Source organism: Cetorhinus maximus, chromosome 9 (assembly GCF_964194155.1).
Source record: "Cetorhinus maximus chromosome 9, sCetMax3.hap1.1, whole genome shotgun sequence".
Lineage (NCBI taxonomy): Eukaryota > Metazoa > Chordata > Chondrichthyes > Lamniformes > Cetorhinidae > Cetorhinus > Cetorhinus maximus.
Window position 1 is genome coordinate 18,283,372 of NC_135887.1, and position 22,206 is coordinate 18,305,577.

Sequence of the window (22,206 nt, forward strand, 5' to 3'; positions counted from 1 at the left end):
GCCCCAAGAGCTATATCTAACTCCTTCTTGAAAACATACAATGTTTTGGCCTCAACTACTTTCTGTGGTAATGAATTCCACAGACTCACCACTCTCTGGGTGAAGAAATTTCTCCTAATCTCAGTCCTAAATGGTCTACCCCGTATCCTCAGACGGTGACCCCTGGTTCTGGACTCCCCCACCATCGGGAACATCCTTCCTGTATCTACCCTGTCTAGTCCTGTTAGAACTTTATAGGTTTCTATGAGATCCCCCCTCATTCTTCTGAACTCCAGTGAATATAATCCCAATCGATTCAATCTCTCCTCACATGTCAGTCCCGCCAACCCAGGAATCAGTCGGGTAAACCTTCGCTGCACTCCCTCTATAGCAAGTACATCTTTCTTCAGATAAGGAGACCAAAACTGCACACAATATTCCAGGTGTGGTCTCACCAAGGCCCTGTACAATTGCAGCAAGACATCCCTGTTCCTGTACTCGAATCCTCTGGCTATGAAGGCCAACATACCATTTCCCTTCTTTACCGCCTGCTGCACCTGCATGCTTACCTTCAGCGACTGGTGTACAAGGACACCCAGGTCTCATTGCACAATCCCCTCTCTCAATTTATAGCCATTAAGATAATAATCTGCCTTCCTGTTTTTGCTACCAAAATGGATAACCTCGCATTTATCCACATTATGCTGCATCTGCTATGCATTTGCCCACTCATTCAGCTTGTCCAAATCACACTGAAGCATCTCTGCATCTTCCTCACAGCTCACCCTCCGACCCAGCTTTGTGTCATCTGCAAATTTGGAGATATTACATTTAATTCCCTCATCTAAATCATTAATATATATTGTGAATAACTGGGGTCCCAGCACTGATCCCTGCGGTACCCCACTAGTCACTGCCTGCCATTCGGAAAAAGACCCGTTTATTCCTACCCTTTGTTTCCTGTCTGCCAACCAGTTTTCTATCCATCTCAATACACCACCCCCAATCCCATGCGCTTTAATTTTACATGCCAATCTCTTATGTGGGACTTTGTCGAAAGCCTTCTGAAAGTCCAAATAAACCACATCCGCTGGCTCCCCCTCATCAACTCTACTAGTTACATCCTCAAAAAATTCCAGTAGATTTGTCAAGCATGATTTCCCTTTCATAAATCCATGCTGACTCTGTCCGATTCTGCCACTGTTTTCCATGTGCTCAGGTATTAAATATTTTATAATGGACTAGAATTTTCCCCACTACCGACGTCAGGCTGACTGGTCTATAGTTCCCTGTTTTCTCTCCGCCTCCCTTTTTAAATAGCAGGGTTACATTAGCTACCCTCCAATCTGTAGGAACTGTTCCAGAATCTATAGAATCTTGGGAGATGACCACCAATGCATCCACTATTTCTAGGGCCACTTCGTTAGGTACTCTGGGGTGTAGATTATCAGGCCCCGGGGATTTATCGGCCTTCAATCCCATCAATTTCCCCAACACCAATTCCTTGCTAATACTGGTTTCTTTCAGTTCCTCCCTCTCACTAAACCCTGTGTTCCCCAACATTTCTGGTATGTTATTTGTGTCATCCTTTGTGAAGACAGAACCAAAGTATGTATTCAGTTGGTCAGCCATTTTTGTTCCCCATTATAAATTCCCCTGTTTCTGACTGTAATGGACCTACATTTGTCTTCACCAATCTTTTTCTTTTCACATGCCTATAGAAACGTTTACAGTCAGTTTTTTATGTTCCCTGCAAGCTTACTCTCGTACTCTATTTTCCCCTTCTTAATCAATCCCTTGGTCCTCCTTTGCTGAATTCTAAACTGCTCCCAATCCTCAGGTCTGTTGTTTTTTCTGGCCAATTTGTATGCCTTTTCCTTGCATCTAATACTATCTCTAATTTCCCTTGTAAGCCATGGTTTGAACACCTTTCCTGTTTTACTTTTGCGGAATAAACAATTGTTGCAGTTCACCCATGCGCTCTTTGAATGTTTGCCATTGCCTATCCACCGTCATCCCTTTAAGTAACGTTTCCCAATCCATCATAGCCAACTCGCGCCTCATACCATCGTGGTTTCCTTTATTAAGATTCAGGACCCAAGTTTCAGAATCAACTACTTCACTCTCCATCTTGATGAAGAACTCTATCATATTATGGTCGCTCATCCCCAAGGGGCCTCGCACAACTAGATTGTCAATTATTCCTTTCTCGTTACACAATACCTAGTCGAGGATGGCCTGTTCTCTTGTTGGTTCCTCGATGTATTGGTCCAGAAAAACATCCCGTATACACTCCAGGAATTCCTCCTCTACGGTACTGTTACTAATTTGATTTGCCCAATCTATATGCAGATTAAAGTCACCCATAATTACAGATGTTCCTTTATTGCATGCGCCTCTAATTTCCTGTTTCATGCCACTCCCAACATCACCACTACAGTTTGGGTGTCTATATACAACGCCCACTAACGTTTTTTGCCCCTTAGTGTTTCTCAGCTCTACCCATACAGATTCCACATCGTCGGAGCTAATATCTTTCCTCACTATTGTGTTAATTTCCTCTTTAACCAGCAATGAAACTCCACCATCTTTTCCTTTTTGTCTGTCCTTCCTAAATACCCCTGAATGTTCAGTTCCCATCCCTGGTCACCCTGCAGCCATGTCTCCGTAATCCTGACTATATCATAGTTTACATCTATTTGCACGGTTAATTCATCCACTTTATTGCGAATGCTCCTCGCGTTAAGGGACAAAGCCTTAAGGCTTGTTTTTTAACATTACTTGTCCCGTTCCCACTAATTTTCACTGAGGTCCTGTTTGATTCTTGCCCTTGATTTCTCTGACTATCACTTTTCTTATTCCGCTTTCTGTCTTTTGCACATAATTATTGGGACGGAGCACCCGGTGTTATTGTACCTAATCAAAAATATTTTGCCCTGGAAGTGTAAAAAGATAACAATGTGGCGAGCTTGGTGAATGATAGGGCCAAATGTGCATCGCCTTAACTAATGAGATTTAAAGATTGAGAAATAAACAGTGGAGGAAAGCAAATTAGAACATGTGATTTCAATGTCAAATCATGTACATAAAGAGAGAAGGAAAGATTGGATCAACAGAGAGGGAAATTAAAAATATTTATTTTGTATTTAATTTTTTTTAAATCGCCATCAACAATTCATTACTTGAAGACTGCACTTTTAATTGTTGACTTTCTGGGCCAGAGAGGTTGATTGACAGATTGATCGATCAGCAATTATCACATCATTAAAAGGGTACTTACTCATAAATAGCAGATAATTTCATGTGGTGAGTTTATTGGGTAATTAATATACAAATACAGCAATTCATGAAACTCACAAGGAGGTTAGGGGAGAGATACTGTTTCCATGAAAATAATGCTGAGGTAGTGCAAATCATCTAGCAACTCAAGGCATAAAGCAATTCACGGGCTCTCTCTTCCTTACCATAAGTTGCTGACAATTGGCTCATTAATACGCTGTTCACACGGTGTTATTTTTTCAGCAAACAACGTGGAGCACATCCTAAAGTAGAAGTTTAGTCTGCCATGTTCAAGTTGTAGGTGCCCAAATCTTTAGGAAGACTAGATTAAAAAAAGTTCCTTGTTCTCATGTTTCACTTCAATAGCCATAGTTCAGATAGTGCAATTTACAGAAAATACAATTAAATACAAGCCATGTTTTATAATCAGGGCCAACTGAGGTAACCTCAGGGTTAGTGATCAAAGTTATCAGCCAAAATATAATTAACACTGAAAAATCGCATGTAAATCTTTTGCTAAAGCATCTGGTACTACCATGAATATGCTCTGGCGGTAAAGCACTGATGCAATGAACCTTGTTAACAGTACACATTGTTAATAGTGGTTTCCTATTTTAGAGGAGAAACATTCCTAAAGAAAACTTGAATACAAAATGTTTCTCTTCTGTCATGTCCATAAGATATGAAAGACATCATAAACTATTTAAATCAAACCTCACTTCTACTTATATAAAATTGGACTTTGCTGGATCAAAAACATGCTACAGGTCACATGATTTGCAAGTTAGATAGTTCTGGAAACTTCAAACAGTAATTACAGGACAAAGCTCAACCCTCATCCTTGTAGAATCTCACCCATCATTATGCGGATCCATTACAATCAACAAAACAAGGGAGCAGCAGGCCGACTGTCTCTCCAGCTCGGACGTATAACAAAGAGTGCCACTGAAACTCATTATACCTGCGGAGGTGCTAATAGCCACCACCTATCTCCTAAAATGGACAATGGAATATGACCAGAGGCATAAAAACTGATTGTTAATCTGAAACTTACTCATCAATGGGCAACACATTGAACAAAACTCTTCTGGCCTTTGCAAAGTTTTAATGTTACATTCCTGGACTCCCAGGGCATACTGTTAGCATCCAGCTTGTCAACACCAAAGCAGGACTCCAGGTTGACAACAAAGCCTGCCTCAAGTTTAAACCTCCTCAAAGCCTGGTTCTCAAAGCTTCCTGTCGTCACTTGTAGAGCAGACCAAGTCTCTGCATACCAACCTCATTGTGCTGCATCGTCACCAACTTCAAAGGAATTAATCAACTCCTGCCTTTAGCTATCTGAACCCGCCTGAACTTTAACTCTTACGTGAAGGAACCCTCACTGGACTCTGACATTCTGGACTCTAACATTCACGTGAATTAATATTTCTATCTTTATTTTTTGTTTGTTTTAAGTTATTCCTAGTTGTAAAACTCTTTTTCTTTCCTATGTCCTTCTTGTGTGCTTGTGTGTCTGTATGTAGTTGTGACGACCAACCCCCGGGTTTCATGTATGAATAAACAATACTTCGGAGTTAACCCGAAGGAGAGGTTGCTGTGAGTCACTTTAAAATTGACTTCACAAACAGGAGGATTTGGGGAAACATGCCACAATCTATTTCAAAAATTAAAACATTTCTGCTTACGGACAGACACAGGAAAAAAAAGGAGTTCAGTTTGCCTCTCTCCCCTGTCTTTAACACCTTCCCCTAAGTAATAACTTCAAGTAGTAAAATCAAATTAACCCACATCCCTAAGAGATAGATAGGTACACTTACAATAATTAATTTATATATTTTTTTTACTAATTTTGAGTTCAAATGATAGCTATAATAATTTTCCTTTGAAAGGTTATTTATTACTGTAATGGACAAAAACAAATTGGAGTAATAGTAAGCATCTTACCTGAACATCGTAAAGTGCTACAATGTTCTCATGTTGAAGCTCCTAGAATCAAAAGCACAGAATTTGTAACTGAAATAACGTACAGTGGAAAAAACTAAAGTACTGCCAAAATATCTTAGCCATTCTGTTATTGTAACAGAGCACAGTAGAATCTGAAGTCCTTTATTTTGTTTTTTTTTCTCAAAACTTATTAATTTTTTCATTCATCATCAGGCACTCCTGAAAATTTGTATAGAAAGGAGATAACAGCTTCTGGTAGCCACGTTCCAAGCATCTGTGAATAAACCATCCACTAAAACTTTAACACCAGAGGCATACAACACATTAATGTGACAATAATCAGAGGGTAGTGTATATTTTAGGTGCTGCATTCCACTACTTCAAGAAGGCGGTGATAAAAGAGCTCAGAATTCAGTAAAGTCCTCAGCATCGAAAATCATTTTCCTTTAAGAACATCAGAAAAGTCAGACTGAGAAATACTACTGGATTAATGGTAATTACATTACATCAACGTTATAATGCGACAAGTTAAAAATAATTCATGAAAAACTATAAAATAAGGAACAAAAACAGAATTACCTGGAAAAACTCAGCAGGTCTGGCAGCATCGGCGGAGAAGAATAATAAGGAATCCTTTTTTTTGAAGTAGGGAACCTAGGAAGTTTGCGTATTACAATTACAGTGAAAACAGTTGAACTTTGAGAAGGTTTATTCCTCAGTGCCCATTAACTTCAGCTCTGCAAACACTATCAAGAGTGCAATGAGAGAAGGTGGTGGTGCCTACGGAAACGCAGGAATTTGACCAATGTAATCTCTATTAAATGTGGTTGCCCAAACTGCCTTTCTTACGTCAGAATGATCACCAAACTCAATTGATCAAAAGTGAGCAGTAATCATCTGTTACTTCTACATCTACTTCTGCAGTGTTTCATTTGTATAAATCATTTAGCCTCAAAATCTCTAGTTTACAATAAAGACTTTGGGTGTCAATACTGCAACAAAGTAATACCCACTTAATGGCAGTGGCAAAGGTTAAAAACACAAGTAGGCAACTGCACAAATTAAACACCCATATTTTCAGTGCAGTTAATGTTTTGTTTACTACAGGTGATTGGGCAAGTATTTTGGAAAGCAACAAAGGTTACTTTAGAAGCATCTACAGGATTGTCCTAAGAATGTTTCAAATGGGGTGCATCATATAAGCAATCCAAGAGGGGAACTGAAAGGGGAAAACAAAACCTTAGCTGTGCTGCCAGCAGGTGTAGATTATATTGGCATTAAATCTAACTCAATTTCAGAATGCCATTAATGTCCAAAGAATGAAATTGGCCAACAAAATAATATAAATAAACTATATCCCTAAATGTCACTGACACAGTTAGAAAGTACATCATATCACATAGACCGTCATTACTTAACCAATTTGAATCCAGTGTCAGAATCTGGGAGTCTGATGAGACTTTTTGAGTCAGAAATAAACTGTGACAGCACTATTGCTACACAGCTTTGGTTCCAATGGGATGGGCAAGGAACAACCACTTACTTGAATGGCTATTTTCAGTGGTGAAAACTAAATTCCAAGGTAATTTCCCATCTTTTATTTTATCTGGTAATAATTCAAACAAACACTGTACCTTTAATATCTTGATTTCTTTCCCAAGCAGGATTTGCGATTTTGACAGATTTTTCTTGTTTATGCATTTCACAGCTACTTCCCAATCTGGTTTCTAAGGAAAGATAAACAAGGTCATTTACAAATGCAGATGAGAGATTAAACTTGAAGCTTCAGGGCATCTAAGAAAAAGTATGACAAAAGTAGTGTTCCAAGATGCAACATTGATCTATTTCTTGTTTTCTTCACCGAGATGCATATAGCTTAGATTCAACCATACAGCAATAACTAATGGTGTGTGACCAGATCTCATTTGATGTATGTGAAAACATGCCAACAAACAGACCCCTGAGCTGTTGGCAGTATTTAAGCACTGAACACATTAACCGAAGGACATGGTCTTTGAGCACTGCAATGCCTAAATGCCAAAACAAAAATACATTAAGCTTTTTGTTTATGCTAGAAATTCACAGAATGAACATTGACAGGTTGCACAGTTTAACATGGAAAGTTTATGCAGTGTAGCACTTCTACAGAAAAGTTGTTATTTTCAATGCTGAAAAATCTGCTAGTGCCCACAATTTCTCCGTCTTTCATCCTCCCATGATCACATTATTTATATTTAGACTTATTCTTCAGTTTTCTGTACACATTCCTCAGCCATGAGAAGATGGTAATTAACCCAACTCACAGAAGGGTGTTATGTAGGATGGGTTTGGAGCATTTTTTTCTCACTTCTGCAATTAAGTTCTTGATCTCTGCTCAATGCCTTCCAATTTTAGTTTTGCAAAGAAATTAACAAAAAGTTCTTTGTTATTCACGTGTATATAACTACTAGTTTAAAAGATATCCAAATTAAATATCAGTTTCAGTTTATGGTTAAGGCGCAGATTTGCTGATTACACCTAGTTTACCTGTTCAAACTGCTGTAATAAATGCACTTATACACAAAGCACATAAATCTCTCTTCCCTGACATGAAAGTCAATTAACCTTTGCAAGGAACACAAAGTCTTATATAGTATAATTAAGACCGCAAAACCGTGAGGCAATGAAAATATCAGACTCAATTCTTCACATTAAAGAAACTAAGCATGAACCTGCTGGATGTTGTGTATGCTTAGGCGAGGTACTTTTGTTTTATAGCATATGAACACACAAATAAGGGCAGGAGTAAGCCATTTGGTCCTTCGAGCCTGCTTCGCGATTCAATAAGATCATGGCTGATTTGACTGTAACCTCCCGCCTATCCCCAGTAACCCTTCACTCCCTTGTTTACCAAGAATCTATCTACCTCTGCCTTGAAAACATTCAAAGGCTCTGCTTCCATTGCCTTTTGAGGAAGGGAGGTCCAAAGATTCATGACCCTCAGAGAAAAAAATTCTTCTCATCTGTGTCTTAAATGGCAACCCCTTATTTTTAAACTGCGACCCCTAGTTCTAGATTCTCCCACAAAAGGAAACATCCTCTCCACATCCACCCTGTCAAGACCCCTTAGGATCTTACATATTTCAATCAAGTCACCTCTTACTCTTCTAAACTCCAGAGGATATAAGCCTAGCCTGTCCAACCTTTCTTCACAAGACAACCCGCCCATTCCTGGTATTAGTTGAGTAAACCTTCTCTGAACTGCTTCTAACAAACTTCTTTAAATAAGGAGACCAATACTATACACAGTACTCCAGATGTGGTCTCACCAATGCCTTGTATAACAGAAGCATAACCTCTCTACTTTTATATTCAATTCCCTTCACAATAAATGATAACATTCTATTAGCTTTCCTAATTACTTGCTGTACCTGCATACAAGCCTTTTGTAATTCATGCACTAGGACACCAGGTCCTTCTGCGCCTCAAAACTCTGCAATCTCTCACCATTGAGATAATATGCTTTTTTATTCTTCCTGCCAAAATGGACAATTTTACATTTTTCCACATATGATCCCAGCTGATGTTATTACTGGTCAAGTCAGATCCCAGAATTGAACCTGGCTTGATAGACCATAATTTATTTTATTTTTTTTTAAACTGTGGAGGGTACTTACTGAAACAGATTCACAGGAAGCTGTTGTTGACTTTTAACAAAAAGGTAAAACATTTATTAAATATGAAACATTAACTTTATTACACTAGACAACAAAAAGGTTGGAAAGATTTCAATAAAGACCCAAAGCAAAAAATGTTTCAAATTCACATTATCCCTTTTATCTCAGCAATACCCTTACAGACTCAACACTCCAGTGAAGAGGTACCACTACTTACACACCAAGGCTAGAGCTGGTTCAGTTGCGAAGCAGTTTCTTTTCCAGTAGACTTCAGACCATTCACTAGAAGTCCTTCCACAATTGGTACTGCCCTTGACATTTCCAGAAAACTCACTCTAAATTCACTATTACTTTACAGCAATACATACAAGTTCCTTAAACTCATATCCTCAGCAGTCTAGCATCATTTCCAGCTAGAAAGAGTCTTAGACCTTTACTGTCTTCACTCTGTGGTATACACATACCAACTGAACTAAAATCTACCTGTCTCTCCCTGTCTCTATGGGGCTCTCTCCGATTCCCTGTTGCTAGACAACAGCACAGTTTTTTTCTTACTTATTGTATTTGTTTTAACTTCCTTTAACTATTAACCCCTTGGTAACCCATCTCTTCACTTCAAAAGCCATAAAATCACATTAAAAATGCATGTATACAAACAGGGCCTCTCAAAAAAACTCTAAAATCAAACCAAGTCCAGGTTTCGCCTTTCTTAACACAAATAAAAATAAATAAATTAAACCTAAAGCTATATCTTGTTCCTAACACCCACAAATACAAATATAACTTACTTAAAACTACATCTAATTCCTAACACATTATACTCCATTTACCAGGTCTTTGCCCACTCACTTAACCTAACTCCCCTGTAACCTCATGTCCTTTTCACAACTTACTTTCCTACCTATCTTTGTATAATCAGCAAATTTAGCTACAATACCTTCTGTTCCTTCATCCAAGTCACTTATAAAAATTATAAAAAGTTGAGGCCCTAGCATTGATGATTCCTATGGCACACCACTCGTTACAACCCGCCAACCAGAAAAAGACCCATTTACAGCTACTTGCTGTTTCCTGTTAGCTAGCCAATTTTCTATCCATGCCAATATGTTACCCCCTACACCATGAGCTTTTATTTTCCACAATAACCTTTGATGTGGCACCTTATCGAATGCCTTCTGGAAATCTAAGTACAGTACATCCACCTTTGTCCACAGCAAGTGGATAAAGAACTCCAATAATTTGGTTAAACATGATTTCCCTTTCACAAAACCATGTTGACTCTGCCTGATTGCCTCGAGTTTTTCTAAGTGCCCTGCCATAACATCTTTAATAAAACCTTCAACATATTTTCTATGATAGACATTAAGCTAACTGGCCTGTAGTTTCCTGCTTTAAGTCTCTTTTTGAATAAAGGAGTTACATTTGCTATTTTCCAATCGAATGACATTTTCCCCAAATCTAGGGAATTTTGGAAAATTAAGACCAACGCATCAACTATCTCACTAGCCACTTCTTTTAAGACCCTAGGATGAAGCCCATCAGGACCTGGGGATTTGTAAGCCTGCAGCTCCAACAATTTGCTAAGTACCACTTAACTGGTGACTGTAATTTTCCTGAGTTCCTCCCTCCCTTCCAATTCCTGATTTAAAGCTATTTCTGGGGTATTACCTGTATCCTCTATAGAGAAGACCGATGCAAAATACCTGTTCAATTCACCTGCCATCTCTTTATTTTCCATTATTAATTCCCCAGACTCACTTTCCATAGGACCAGCGCTCACTTTATTAACTCTTTTCTTATTTAATTATCTACAGAAACTCTTATCATCGATCTTAATATTTTTAACTAGCTTTTTCTTGTACTCTTATTTTTCCCTCCTTATTAATGTTTTTGTCCTTCTTTGCTGTCCCTTATATTCTATCCTATCTCCTGACCTGCCACCCATCTTTGCGGAATTATATGCTTTTTCTTTAAGTTTGATACTGTCTTTAACTTTCTTAGTTAACCATGGATGGTAGGTCCACCCCTTGGAATTTTTCTTTCGCATTGGAATGTACCTATTCCATGGATTCTGAAATATATCCTTAAATATCTGCCACTACATCACTATTGACATATATCTTAACCTCATTTGCCAGTTCAGTTTCGGTAGCTCTGCTTTCATTTCCACATAATTGCCCTTATTTAAGTTTAAAATACTAGTCTTGGAGCCACTCTTCCCTCCCTCAAACTGACTGTAAAATTCAATCATTTTATGATTGTTGCTAACCAGGGGTGCCTTCACCATGTGGTTATCAATTAATTCTATCTTGTTGCCCAATATCGGGTCTAGTGTATCCTGCTCTCTGGTTGGCTCCAGAACATACTGTTCTAAGAAACTATCCTGAAAACACTGTATGAGCTCATCTAGGCTACCTTTGCCTGTCTGAATTTTCCAGTCCATATGCAGATTAAAATCCCCCATGATTATCGCCATACCTTTCTGACAAGCTCCCATTACCTCTTCCTTTATACTCAGTCCCACAGCAATCTTCAGGTTCGACTCTGGTGGGACTCGAACCTACAACCTTTGAATCTCTTATACAACAACAGCTAGAAATCCAACACGCTATCCGTTGCGCCACAGAGGCCAACATTTATACTCAGTCCCACAATGTAGTTACAATTAGGGGGCTTGATAACCACTCCCACAAGTGACTTCTTGCCTTTATCATTTCTCATCTCAACCCACACCACTTCTACATCCTGGTGTCCTGAGCTTAGGTCTTCCCTCTCTAATGTGCTAATGCCACCATTAATTAACAGAGTCACCCCTCCACTTTTTCCTAGCTTCCTGTCCTTCCTAAAATTGCTAAGTCACACTGAAATGTCTGTTTATATATCCTGCTGAAACTAAGAAGTTAGCTGACCCCAGTTACAGAAAAACTGGTTTAAGCTGCTTTCCTTAATTAGCTAACTTCAGCCCCTCCTGAGTGGAGTCTTGAAAACCCTCCTTAAGGCTGGGAAATTTAGACAGTAAATTTCAGTTAAATGCTAAATACAAACAAAAGTTAGACTTTTACAAAGAGATTAACGCTCCCTTACTCACCCAAACTGCTAACAATCAATGTCAAAATGCACTCAAGTAGCTGTTTATATATCCTGCTGAAACTAAACAGTTAGCTGACCCCAGTTACAGAAAAACCGGTTTAAGCTGCTTTCTTTAATTAATAACTATACCGAGTTTACAGCACTATGGCTGTAGGTTTCCAGTGAAACTAATTCACTGATCTAATAGTGCTGTCTCACTGGACATCACTAGGCTTTTACTTAGCTAATAGTTTTTAAGTGGACAAGTATTAATTATGAACTCAGATATAGTTTTTTTTTCCTCTTTCTGAGAATACACTAATGAACATAAGGAGAATCAGTAGTGTATTTTTCACATTTGCGATAACATAATTTTGCATTCATGTAGCTCTTTAACATAGTAAGACATCCCAAAGCATTTCACAGGTGTGTTATCAAACAAAATTTGACACCAACTTCTGAAGAACTGAGAACTGTCGGTGTGACATTAGTCATCTCAATTTCTCTGCTCCTCACCCACTCTAACCTGTCTCTCTCTGAACTTGCTGCACTCTGTTCTCTTAGGTCCACCCCTGACATTGTCATCAAACCTGCTGACAAGGGTGGTGCTGTTGCTGTCTGGCGCACTGACCTCTACCTCGCAGATGCCGAGCGTCAACTCGTAGACACTTCCTCCTACCTCCCCCTGGACCATGACCCCATCACTGAGCATCAAGCCATTGTTTCCAGGACTGTTACTGACCTCATCTCCTCTGGAGATCTTCCTTCCACAGCTTCCAACCTCATAGTCTCCCAACCTCGGACGGCCCGCTTCTACCTCCTACCCAAAATCCACAAACAGGACTGTCCCGGCAGACCGATCGTGTCAGCCTGTTCCTGCCCCACGGAACTCATTTCTTGCTATCTTGACTCCATTCTCTCTCCCCTTGTCCAGTCCCTTCCCACTTACATCCGTGATTCCTCTTACATCCTACAACATATCAACAATTTCCAGTTCCTTGGCCCCAACCACCTCCTCTTCACCACGGACGCCCAATCCTTCTACACCACCACCCCCCACTGGGATGGTCTGAGGGCTCTCAGCTTTTCCCTCGAACAGAGGCCCGAACAATCCCCATCCACCACTACTCTCCTCCATCTGGCTGAACTTGTTCTCTCACTGAACAATTTCTCCTTAAACTCCTCTCACTTCCTCCAAATAAAAGGTGTGGCTATGGGTACCCGCATGGGCCCCAGTTATGCCTGTCTCTTTATGGGGTATGTGGAACATTCCTTGTTCCAGTCCCACTCCGGCCCCCTCCCACAACTCTTTCTCTGATACATCGATGATTGCGTTGGTGCTGCTTCATGCTCTCGTCTGGACTTGGAAAAATTTATTAATTTTGCTTCCAATTTCCACCCCTCCATCATTTTCACATGGTCCATCTCTGACACTTCCCTTCCCTTCCTTGACCTCTCTCTCTCATAATTTCTGGTGTTAGACTGTCCACCAATATTCATTATGAGCCTACCGACTCCCACAGCTACCTTGACTACAGCTCCTCACACCCCGCTTCCTGTAAGGACTCCATCCCATTCTCTCAGTTCCTTCGCCTCCGTCACATCTGTTCTGATGATGCCACTTTCAAAAAAAGTTCCTCTGACATGTCTTCCTTCTTCCTTAACCGAGGTTTTCCACCCACGGTGGTTGACAGGGCCCTCAACCGTGTCCGGCCCATCTCCCTCGCATTCGCCCTCACACCTTCCTCTACCTCCCGGAACCATGATAGGGCCCCCCTTGTCCTCGCTTATCACCCCACCAGCCTCCGCATTCAAAGGATCATCCTTCGCCATTTCCGCCAACTCCAGCATGATGCCACCACCAAACACATCTTCCCTTCACCCCCCGGCGGCATTCCCTCCGGGACACCTTGGTCAACTCCTCCATCACCCCCTACACCTCAACCCCCTCCCATGCAACCGCAGAAGGTGCAACACCTGCCCCTTTACTTCCCCTCGCCTCACCGTCCAAGGGCCCACTTATTTCAAGTGAAGCAGCATTTCACTTGCACATCCCTCAATTTAATCTACTGCATTCACTGCTCCCAATGCGGTTTCCTCTACATTGGAGAGACTAAACGCAGACTGGGTGACCGCTTTGCGGAACACCTTCAGTCTGTCCGCAAGCATGACCCAGACCTCCCTGTCGCTTGCCATTTCAACACTCCACCCTGCTCTCATGCCCATATGTCCATCCTTGGCCTGCTGCAATGTTCCAGTGAAGCTCAACGCAAACTGGAGGAATAGCACCTCATCTTCCGACTTGGCACTTTACAGCCTTCCGGACTGAATATTGAGCTCAACAATTTTAGATCATGAACTCTCTCCTCCATCCCCACCCCCTTTTTTCCAATAATTTATATAGATTTTTCTTTTCCCACCTATTTCCATCCAGTGTTTTATCTCTACCTTTTAGCCTATTTCGATCCCTTCCCCCCACCCCACCCCCACTAGAGCTATCTGTACCTTGCTCGTCCTGCTTTCTACCCTTAATGTCACCTATTATCACATTCTTTTGATAATATCACCACCTTCAACACCTCTTTGTCCTTTTGTCTATGACATCGTTTGGCGATCTCCACCTATCACTGGCCCTCTTTCCAGCTCTACTTGTCCCACTCCCCCTTAAACTAGCTTATATTTCACCTCTTTGCTATTTTTCCTTAGTTCTGTTGAAGAGTCATACGGACTCGAAACGTTAACTGTATTCCTCTCTGCAGATGCTGTCAGACCTGCTGAGTTTTTCCAGGTATTTTTATTTTTGTTCTGAAGAAGTCATATCAGACTCAAAACGTTAACTCTTTCTCTCTTCACAGGTGCTGCCAGACCTGAATTTTTCCAGCACTTTGTTTTTATTTCATAATTCCAGTATCAGCAGTATTTTGCATTTATTAAAATTTGACACCAAGCCACATAAGGAGCTAGCAGGACAAGGCAGAGGTAGACTTTAAGCAGTGTATTAAAGAAGAGAGAGCTTGAGTGAATGAGAGGTTTAGGGAGGAAATTCAGAAACTAGGGCCAAGGCGGTTGAAGGCACAGCCACCAAATTTGCAGTGATTAAAATTAGGGATGTGCAAGAGGCCAGAATTGTAGATATTCACATATATTGGAGGGTTGTGAGACTGGAGGAGGCTACAGAGATCAGGGGTGGCAGCACAATGGAGGGATTTGAAAATAAGATTGAGAATTTTAAAAATAGGGGTGTTGTGGACCAGGAACTGATATAGGCCAGTGAGTATAGGACGATCAGTGTACAGGACTTGGTGTAAGCTAGACCAAGTTTTGGACAAGTTCAAGTTTGAGGAGGATGGAAAATGGAAGGCTGGCCAGGAGGACATTAGACTAGAAGGGTTGAGTTAAAAAAGGCACAGATGAGGGGTCTCTAGTTAGACCACATCTAGAATACTGTGAACAGTTTTGGTCCCCTTATCTAAGGAAAGATATACTGGCATTGGAGGCAGTCCAGAAAAGGTTCACTAGGTTGATTCCGGGTGTGGAGGGATTTTCTTATAAGGCTGAGTAGATTGGGCCTGTATTCATTGGAGTTTAGAAGAATGTGAGGTGATCTTATTGAAACATATAAGATTCTTAGGGGGCTTGACAGGTAAGATGCTAAGAGGTTGTTTCCCCTTGTGGGAAAGTCTAGGACTAGAGGGCATAATCTCAGAGTCAGGGGTCACCCATTTAAAACAAAGATGAGGAGGAATTTCTTCTCTCAAAGGCTAGTGAATCTGTGGAATTCTTTACTGCAGAGGGCTGTAGAAGCTGGGTCATTAAATATAGTCAAGGCAGAGATAGAGTAAGGGAATCAAGGGTTATGGGGAAAAGACAAGAAAGTGGAGTTGAGGATTGTCAGATCAACCATGATCTCATTGAACGGCGGAGCAGGCTCGATGGGCCAAATAGCCTACTTCTGCTCCTACGTCATATTGTCTTATGGGTCCAACTGTAGATGAGCTGAGGCAGAGTTGGAGGCAGGGGTATTACACTGAGATGGAAATAGGTACCATTGATGATGGAGTGATGTGCATTGCAAGCTTATCTCGGCCAATTAAGGTGCCAAGGTTGCAAGCAGTCTAGTTCAGCTTCCAACAGTGGCCAGGGAAAGAAATGTAATTGATAGTTAAAATTTGTAGCTCCAGCATCAGCTCCAAGCACCCCCATGGTTCAATAGAGTTATGCATTTGCTGTACTACAGTTATCACACCTATAGTTCATGTTGTTGTGAATTTGGAACAGAAAGCCCGCTACAAGGCAACTAAATGATCTGTCCTGCTTCCAGCAATGCCATCTGAAATAAGTAGTCTGAAGCCAGAAAGAACTATGCGGCTCAAATAAACAAATGAACCTGGCAGAGTGTCTCAAACTAAGTCACAATCTGCACTCAATATCAGACTATACAGGTATGTACACAGCCATTCTCATCAAGTTAGTTGATTCATGCTCATAATAAGTGTATACTGGGACACGGTTTCCTCAAAAAAAAACCCTCAATTTATCAGATTACCAAAAATCAAGGCTGACACTCCACTGCAGCACTGAGGGAGCATTGCACTGCCGGAGGTGCCGTCTTGCCGATTAGATGTTTAAACCGAGGCCCCATATGCCTGCTCGAACAGATGGAAAAGATCCCACAACACTAGATCGAAGAAGAGTCAGGAAGTTATTCCCAGTATCCTGGCCAATATGTATTCCTCAATTAGCATCATAAAAATAGATTATCTGCTCATTATCACGTTACTGTTAGTGGGAGTTTAAATTAGCTGTCTGGTTTCCTACATTCGAATAGTGACTACATTTTAAAAAAGTACTTTATTGGCTGTAAAGCACTTTGAGATGTCTGGTGGTCATAAGAAGTGCAATATAAATAAATGCGAGTCTTTCTTTTTTCTTTTTCAGATAAATCTATACAACTCCATTCCATGTTTCAGAGGAAAGCAGAGCACACCAAACCACAAGCAGTTTAAAATCAGATAGCAAGAACAAAGCTGTCTATCACGCAAGACTGATGTCTAATAAAGGCACAAACTTCTTTTTACTCTGTCCCTAAAATATTTCGAATGAAACCTCAAAATTGCTTATTACATCAATGTAATACTTCCATTCTCACACTGTAATCTTCTGAGTTTTCCCATTAGTGTTGGACTGAATGTGATTTAGAGCCATAGGGAAGTTTAGTTACTCTTTCAAATAACTGACTGAGCTTCCCAAAGTAAGAATCTTGCAACCAACAGCCATTTTCATTACTGTATGTGCCTGGAGGTTAGTATGTTGTATAACCCAAATTCCATGAATGAGTTCAATTCAATTTGATGGAAATTGGCTAGCGTTGTTCTTTCTTTCCTGAAAGCCATGTTTGAAACCCTGATAAGGTACTTTTCCTATGACAGTTTGCATGGATTAACATGAAAACTTTTATACACCTCAGTAGTCACTCAACAATACAATTAGTGACTAGAAATGAAGATATGAAAACGTCATTCTGATACAGCAGGCAATGCTTTGAAGACCATAACCTGCAGGCAATTACACTGCATTTAATCTAGGAAAAGGTAAAATTACATTGAGAGTTTTATAAACTCGAATCTCTATTATTCTGAAGCAGAAATAAAAATTCAACTTTTTGCACTAGCCTTTCAAATTTATACACAATAGAAACATAACTTAACCAATTAGGTTCCAACCACAAACTTAACAGTTGGATGTATAATAATTCAAAACCCTGAAGCAAAGTTAAGTAGAATATTATTTAAATGAAGAAGGACTGCAGGATGCTGCAGTACAAAGGGATTTAGATATCAGCATGCTGGTGCAGCAAGTAATTTGGCAGGCAAACTAAATGCTGGCCTTTATTGCAAGGGGGATGGAGTACAAAAGTAGAATAGTCTTGCTATAACTGTACAGGACAGTGTTGAGACCACACCTAGAGTACTGTGTACAGTTTTGGTCACCTTACTTAAGGAGGGGCATACTTGCATTGGAAGCAGTTCAGAGAAGGTTCACTAAGGTGATTCCTGGTATGAAGAAAGGTTGAGCAGGTTGGGGATATACTCACTGGAATTTAGAAGAATAAGAGGTGATCTTGTTGAAACATATAAGGTTCTGAGGGGACTTGACAGGGTGAATGCTGAGATAATGTTTCCCCTTGTGGGGGAATCTAGAACTATGGGGCCTCCCATTTAAGATGGAGATGGGGGGGGAATTGCTTCTCACAGACAGTCATTATTCTTTGGAATTCTCTTCCTCAGCGAGCAGTTGAGGCTGGACCATTTAATATAGTAAAGCTAAGTTGACAGATTTTTGATTGACAAGTGAGTCAAGGATTCTGAGGAGCAGGCAAAAACACAGAGTAAGGCCACAATCAGATCAGCAATGATCTATTGCACAGCAGAGCAGGCTCGAGGGGCCGAATGTTCCTATTTCTTATATTCTTAAAAATAGAAAATGTTGGAAACACATGGCAAGTCAGGCAGCATCTGTGGAGTCAACAGGTGAATGAATTCTTCTGGTGTGGCTCCTACCTCAAAATAGTTCTGATGAAGGGTCTACACCCACATTATTTAAGTTCATCTATTTGCTCCTAAGATTCTGTCAGATTTGCGATGTGTTTCCTACTTTGCAACAATGACTGCACTTCAAAAGCATTTTGGGAAATCCTGAGGTTTTGAAAGGTGGCTATATAAATATTTTCTTTCTTTCTAGCACCTGTTCTTTTTTTAAATTTTTATCTACATTTAAGTGTTGCAAGTCACATTGACAAACCCAGGAGCACCAACAAAGAGCGAACATGCATTTAAAGGACACATCCTTGCTTACATTCTAGAGTATACCTTAAAGCTCCTCACAACCAGTGGAGTGCAGGTCAAAGGTGGAGCTGATTTACATACCAACTCCCAAAGACCACAAAAAGGAGGAAGAATCAGTTGATGGTCCTTTGCTGATATTAATTAAGTTAACTGTTGGCCAGGACACTTGGAAAAGAACTTGCTCTTGTTCAAAAAGCATCCTAGCATCCTTTACATCTATCTGAGCAACCAAATAGACAGGACTTTGGTTTAAAGTCTTAATTGAAAAGATAGTGTCCACCTATGATGCAACACATGATTAATCCTGCGATGTGTTAATATAGATTAATGGATGCTGAGAGGGTGTTTCCCCTTATGGGGGAATCTAGAACTAAGTATTCAGGTCCTGCGGGAACCCTCAAATCTTCTCACTCGAGGCAAAAGTGTAACTAAATGGGCCAAACTGACAAAGTGCTCTAGTGATTGATTTTAAATATAGCTTTTACACAGTCTATTTTTTATTGAGTAATTTTGATAAAGAACTAATGCACATAATTCAGGACACCAATGTTCGAAAGTACAGGAGAGAAGACAAGCAGATTCTAATTAGAAATATAAGTAGACTCCACTGAAAATTCTTTCTTTACTCGGTAATTGAGACTATTCAGGCTCAAAAAGTTGCAGATTTGATACTCTGGCTGCAGAGAGTCAGCTGATCACAGCCACTATGATGGCACTGGCGCCACAACTCACCTCAGTGCCCAGATTTCATGCTCCTTATCCGTCAAACCTTGCAAGTGCACATGATCGAATTTGGTGACCTCCACAACCAAAAGGCTTAGTGACACTCACTGCCACAGTTCATACATGAGTAATGGCCATGTGGTGCAAATGCTAAACTAACAACTATAGAAACACTTCAGTAAATGCCTAGAGGAAAAGACAGTTGAAAAAGAACCGTCAAGAAAAAAATAAATGTCAAAGTGCAGTTTGTAGAATGTCAGACAATATTTTGCTAGAATTAGAAACTTAAGATTGCATAAAAAGGAAGAAAATTAAAATGTAACGTAAAACCAATGGAATGCTAGCTACAGGTCATAAAGCTGAAAGTTGCCAAAAAGTTTCAAAAAAATTTAAAGATTTAACATTTAGAAATGAGTGCAAGCATAATTGAATGAATCAGAAAAAGTAGTTTACCTGTAACAAGTCACAGACACAAACTTAGACAGGTAAACACTCAGCCAGCCTGCTTCCTAAAATTTTTCGACTAATAGCAAACAGCTGTTAAGAGGATATTCCGGGCTTACTCCTTCCCTTGTGGGAGGTATTCCTAGAATCTGTCCTATAATTTCTCTCTTGTCTCCCAACCTTCCGTCTGATGAAATCAGGTATTTGCTATGCATACTTTTAGACAGTCTATGGTGCACATTTTGACTCACCAATAGGGTTTAGAATGTGAAACTTCCAACCCGGAGGGGTTGATATTAGAATCCTGCCTACATTTAAATTGTCTTAATTGTGTAGTTTCCTCCAGCTTTTAACAAGGCTATTGAATAAATACTGTGCCCAACTGACAGGGCCAGTTTCATCTCACAGAAGCAGAGCTCAGTTAGGGAACATCTTTAGTGTTGGCAGCATTGGAAAGGGTGGCAAGAGTTGGCATCAAAATGCGGGCTGGCAAAACTCAAACACAGCTCAGGGCGGAGGAGAATTTTTAAAACGATCATATGGTCAGAAATGGAACGAGTAATATTATTGTCCATCCTATCCATGCACACAGCCTGAGTCCAACCAACATGAACTGGAATACATAATGGAAAAAAGTGACAGAGCTTTAAAAAGAAAGCAACAGGCTAGAAACAAAACACGTGGATTTTCCAGGCCTGCAGGATCACAGCAATTTGAGAAAGAACTAAAGATGCTGCAAAGTGATGCGTCTTATATGGTGATAATTATTTTATTCCCTGGAATATACAATCAATGCTCGCATTAAAAGAAAATGAACAAATTATAACTTGATGTCATGGAATACTGTGACTTAAGATTGTTCTGATTTTCTGCAATGGGACTTTACATGCTCATTAACCTACCATGGCATTGCTCAAACAAAGAAGCAACTTTAAAAAATGCCTCCACTTAATTGCATCATCTTCTTTTGTCTTCCTCTCTGCCCTTTTGTGTTCCATTCTTTGTGTGAATTTCTCACTCTGTCAGGCATTGGGGAGATGTGCACAACAGGCTCAGTTGAGCCATCTTTGATTTCTTCTCTTTGGTGGGGAAGTGCTATCCCTAAGACGTGGATATGGTCAACTCACTATGTGGTTGATTAGAAGACGAAGTACCTTAACAATGTGGTACAGTATATACATTTTGGCTAATCAGAAAATTAGGCCAGACATTTTCTTTGCTGGATACCAGAGACAAGAAAGAGACTTTTTAAAAAGCAGCCAAAACCCAGATTGAAATTTGGTTACTAGAACTTCAATAGGCTAAATGGCTTTTATTTTTCCCTGACTTTTTTCAATGTTATTAATTCATCGTGCTGTCTCACAGCACTTGAATTGTACTACAAATGGAGATGGTATCATTCAGTATGTTATGCTTATCCAAAATCTCATTTGTAATGATTAATCTGTTGACCTATGTAAAAGCAGTTTTACTAGTTTACTGTAATTTAAACTAGTATAATATATTAAGTTTCAACAATGCTGTGAAATAGTTTACCATTATTTACCACAACAAAGCTTGTGTTAAATCAGTATTGGGAATCAGCCAGCCATGGATGGTAAATATTGAACATTACACAGCAGAGTACACTAATGCCAGACTGACCTTCAAGTGGCACCCTCTCCAAGCTCTGTCTGCTTCTTCTTAAACCACTGATTTCAGCAAATTCAGTGACAGCATACAGAACTCATGGCAAAAATGGCTGCCCACTGTCATCAGGACAAAGGAAGCTGAATATTTTTAAGCACTGACCTTCACTTCTAGCACAATGAGTCCTGTTCCAAATTCTGCCTCATCTGCCCCAGTTACACAGCTGATGAGCCACCCCCTCTCCAAAAATGTTGGATTCAGTGACTTCAGTACTTCCTAACAGAGACTGTTTATTAATAAGTCAATTATCAATAAGTTGGTATATTGATGCAGCTCAATTTCCTAGACAGACTACAGCATTCCTGGGCTCTAGAGTGAGGTGCACTGAAAGACAGTTAACATGTTATTGAAATTATTCCCTTAGAAAATAGCAACTTTTAGACAAGTTTACTTTGGAAAAGTAATTATGCATGCACACAATGGGAGGAAAATTAAGTTATACTGCAGTGACAATATCAGAAGACTTCAATACCATTCCCTTTGCCCACACCAAATTGATCTTGTAACTGAACTTTAATGCTGACAAATGATAAATAAGCAAATCTATCCATGCTATTTGAAATCTGAATCCCACCAGA

General features: G+C 40.0%; 1 protein-coding gene across 5 annotated transcripts in view; it reads right to left on the bottom strand.

The window, feature by feature from the left end:
• The window catches only part of ulk2 (unc-51 like autophagy activating kinase 2), a 115,509-nt gene that overhangs the window by 78,529 nt on the left and 14,774 nt on the right, over window positions 1-22,206 (bottom strand). For all 5 annotated transcript variants that reach the window (XM_078548189.1, XM_078548187.1, XM_078548184.1 and 2 more), the window contains exons 2-3: window positions 6,837-6,929; window positions 5,203-5,244 (exon numbers count right to left, since the gene is read on the bottom strand). Coding sequence is in view for 4 of the 5 variants with exons in the window: in XM_078548187.1 (XP_078404313.1) it covers window positions 5,203-5,244; window positions 6,837-6,929 (135 nt within the window). In the remaining variant the exon portion in view is untranslated. The remainder of the gene's footprint in view (window positions 1-5,202; window positions 5,245-6,836; window positions 6,930-22,206) is intronic.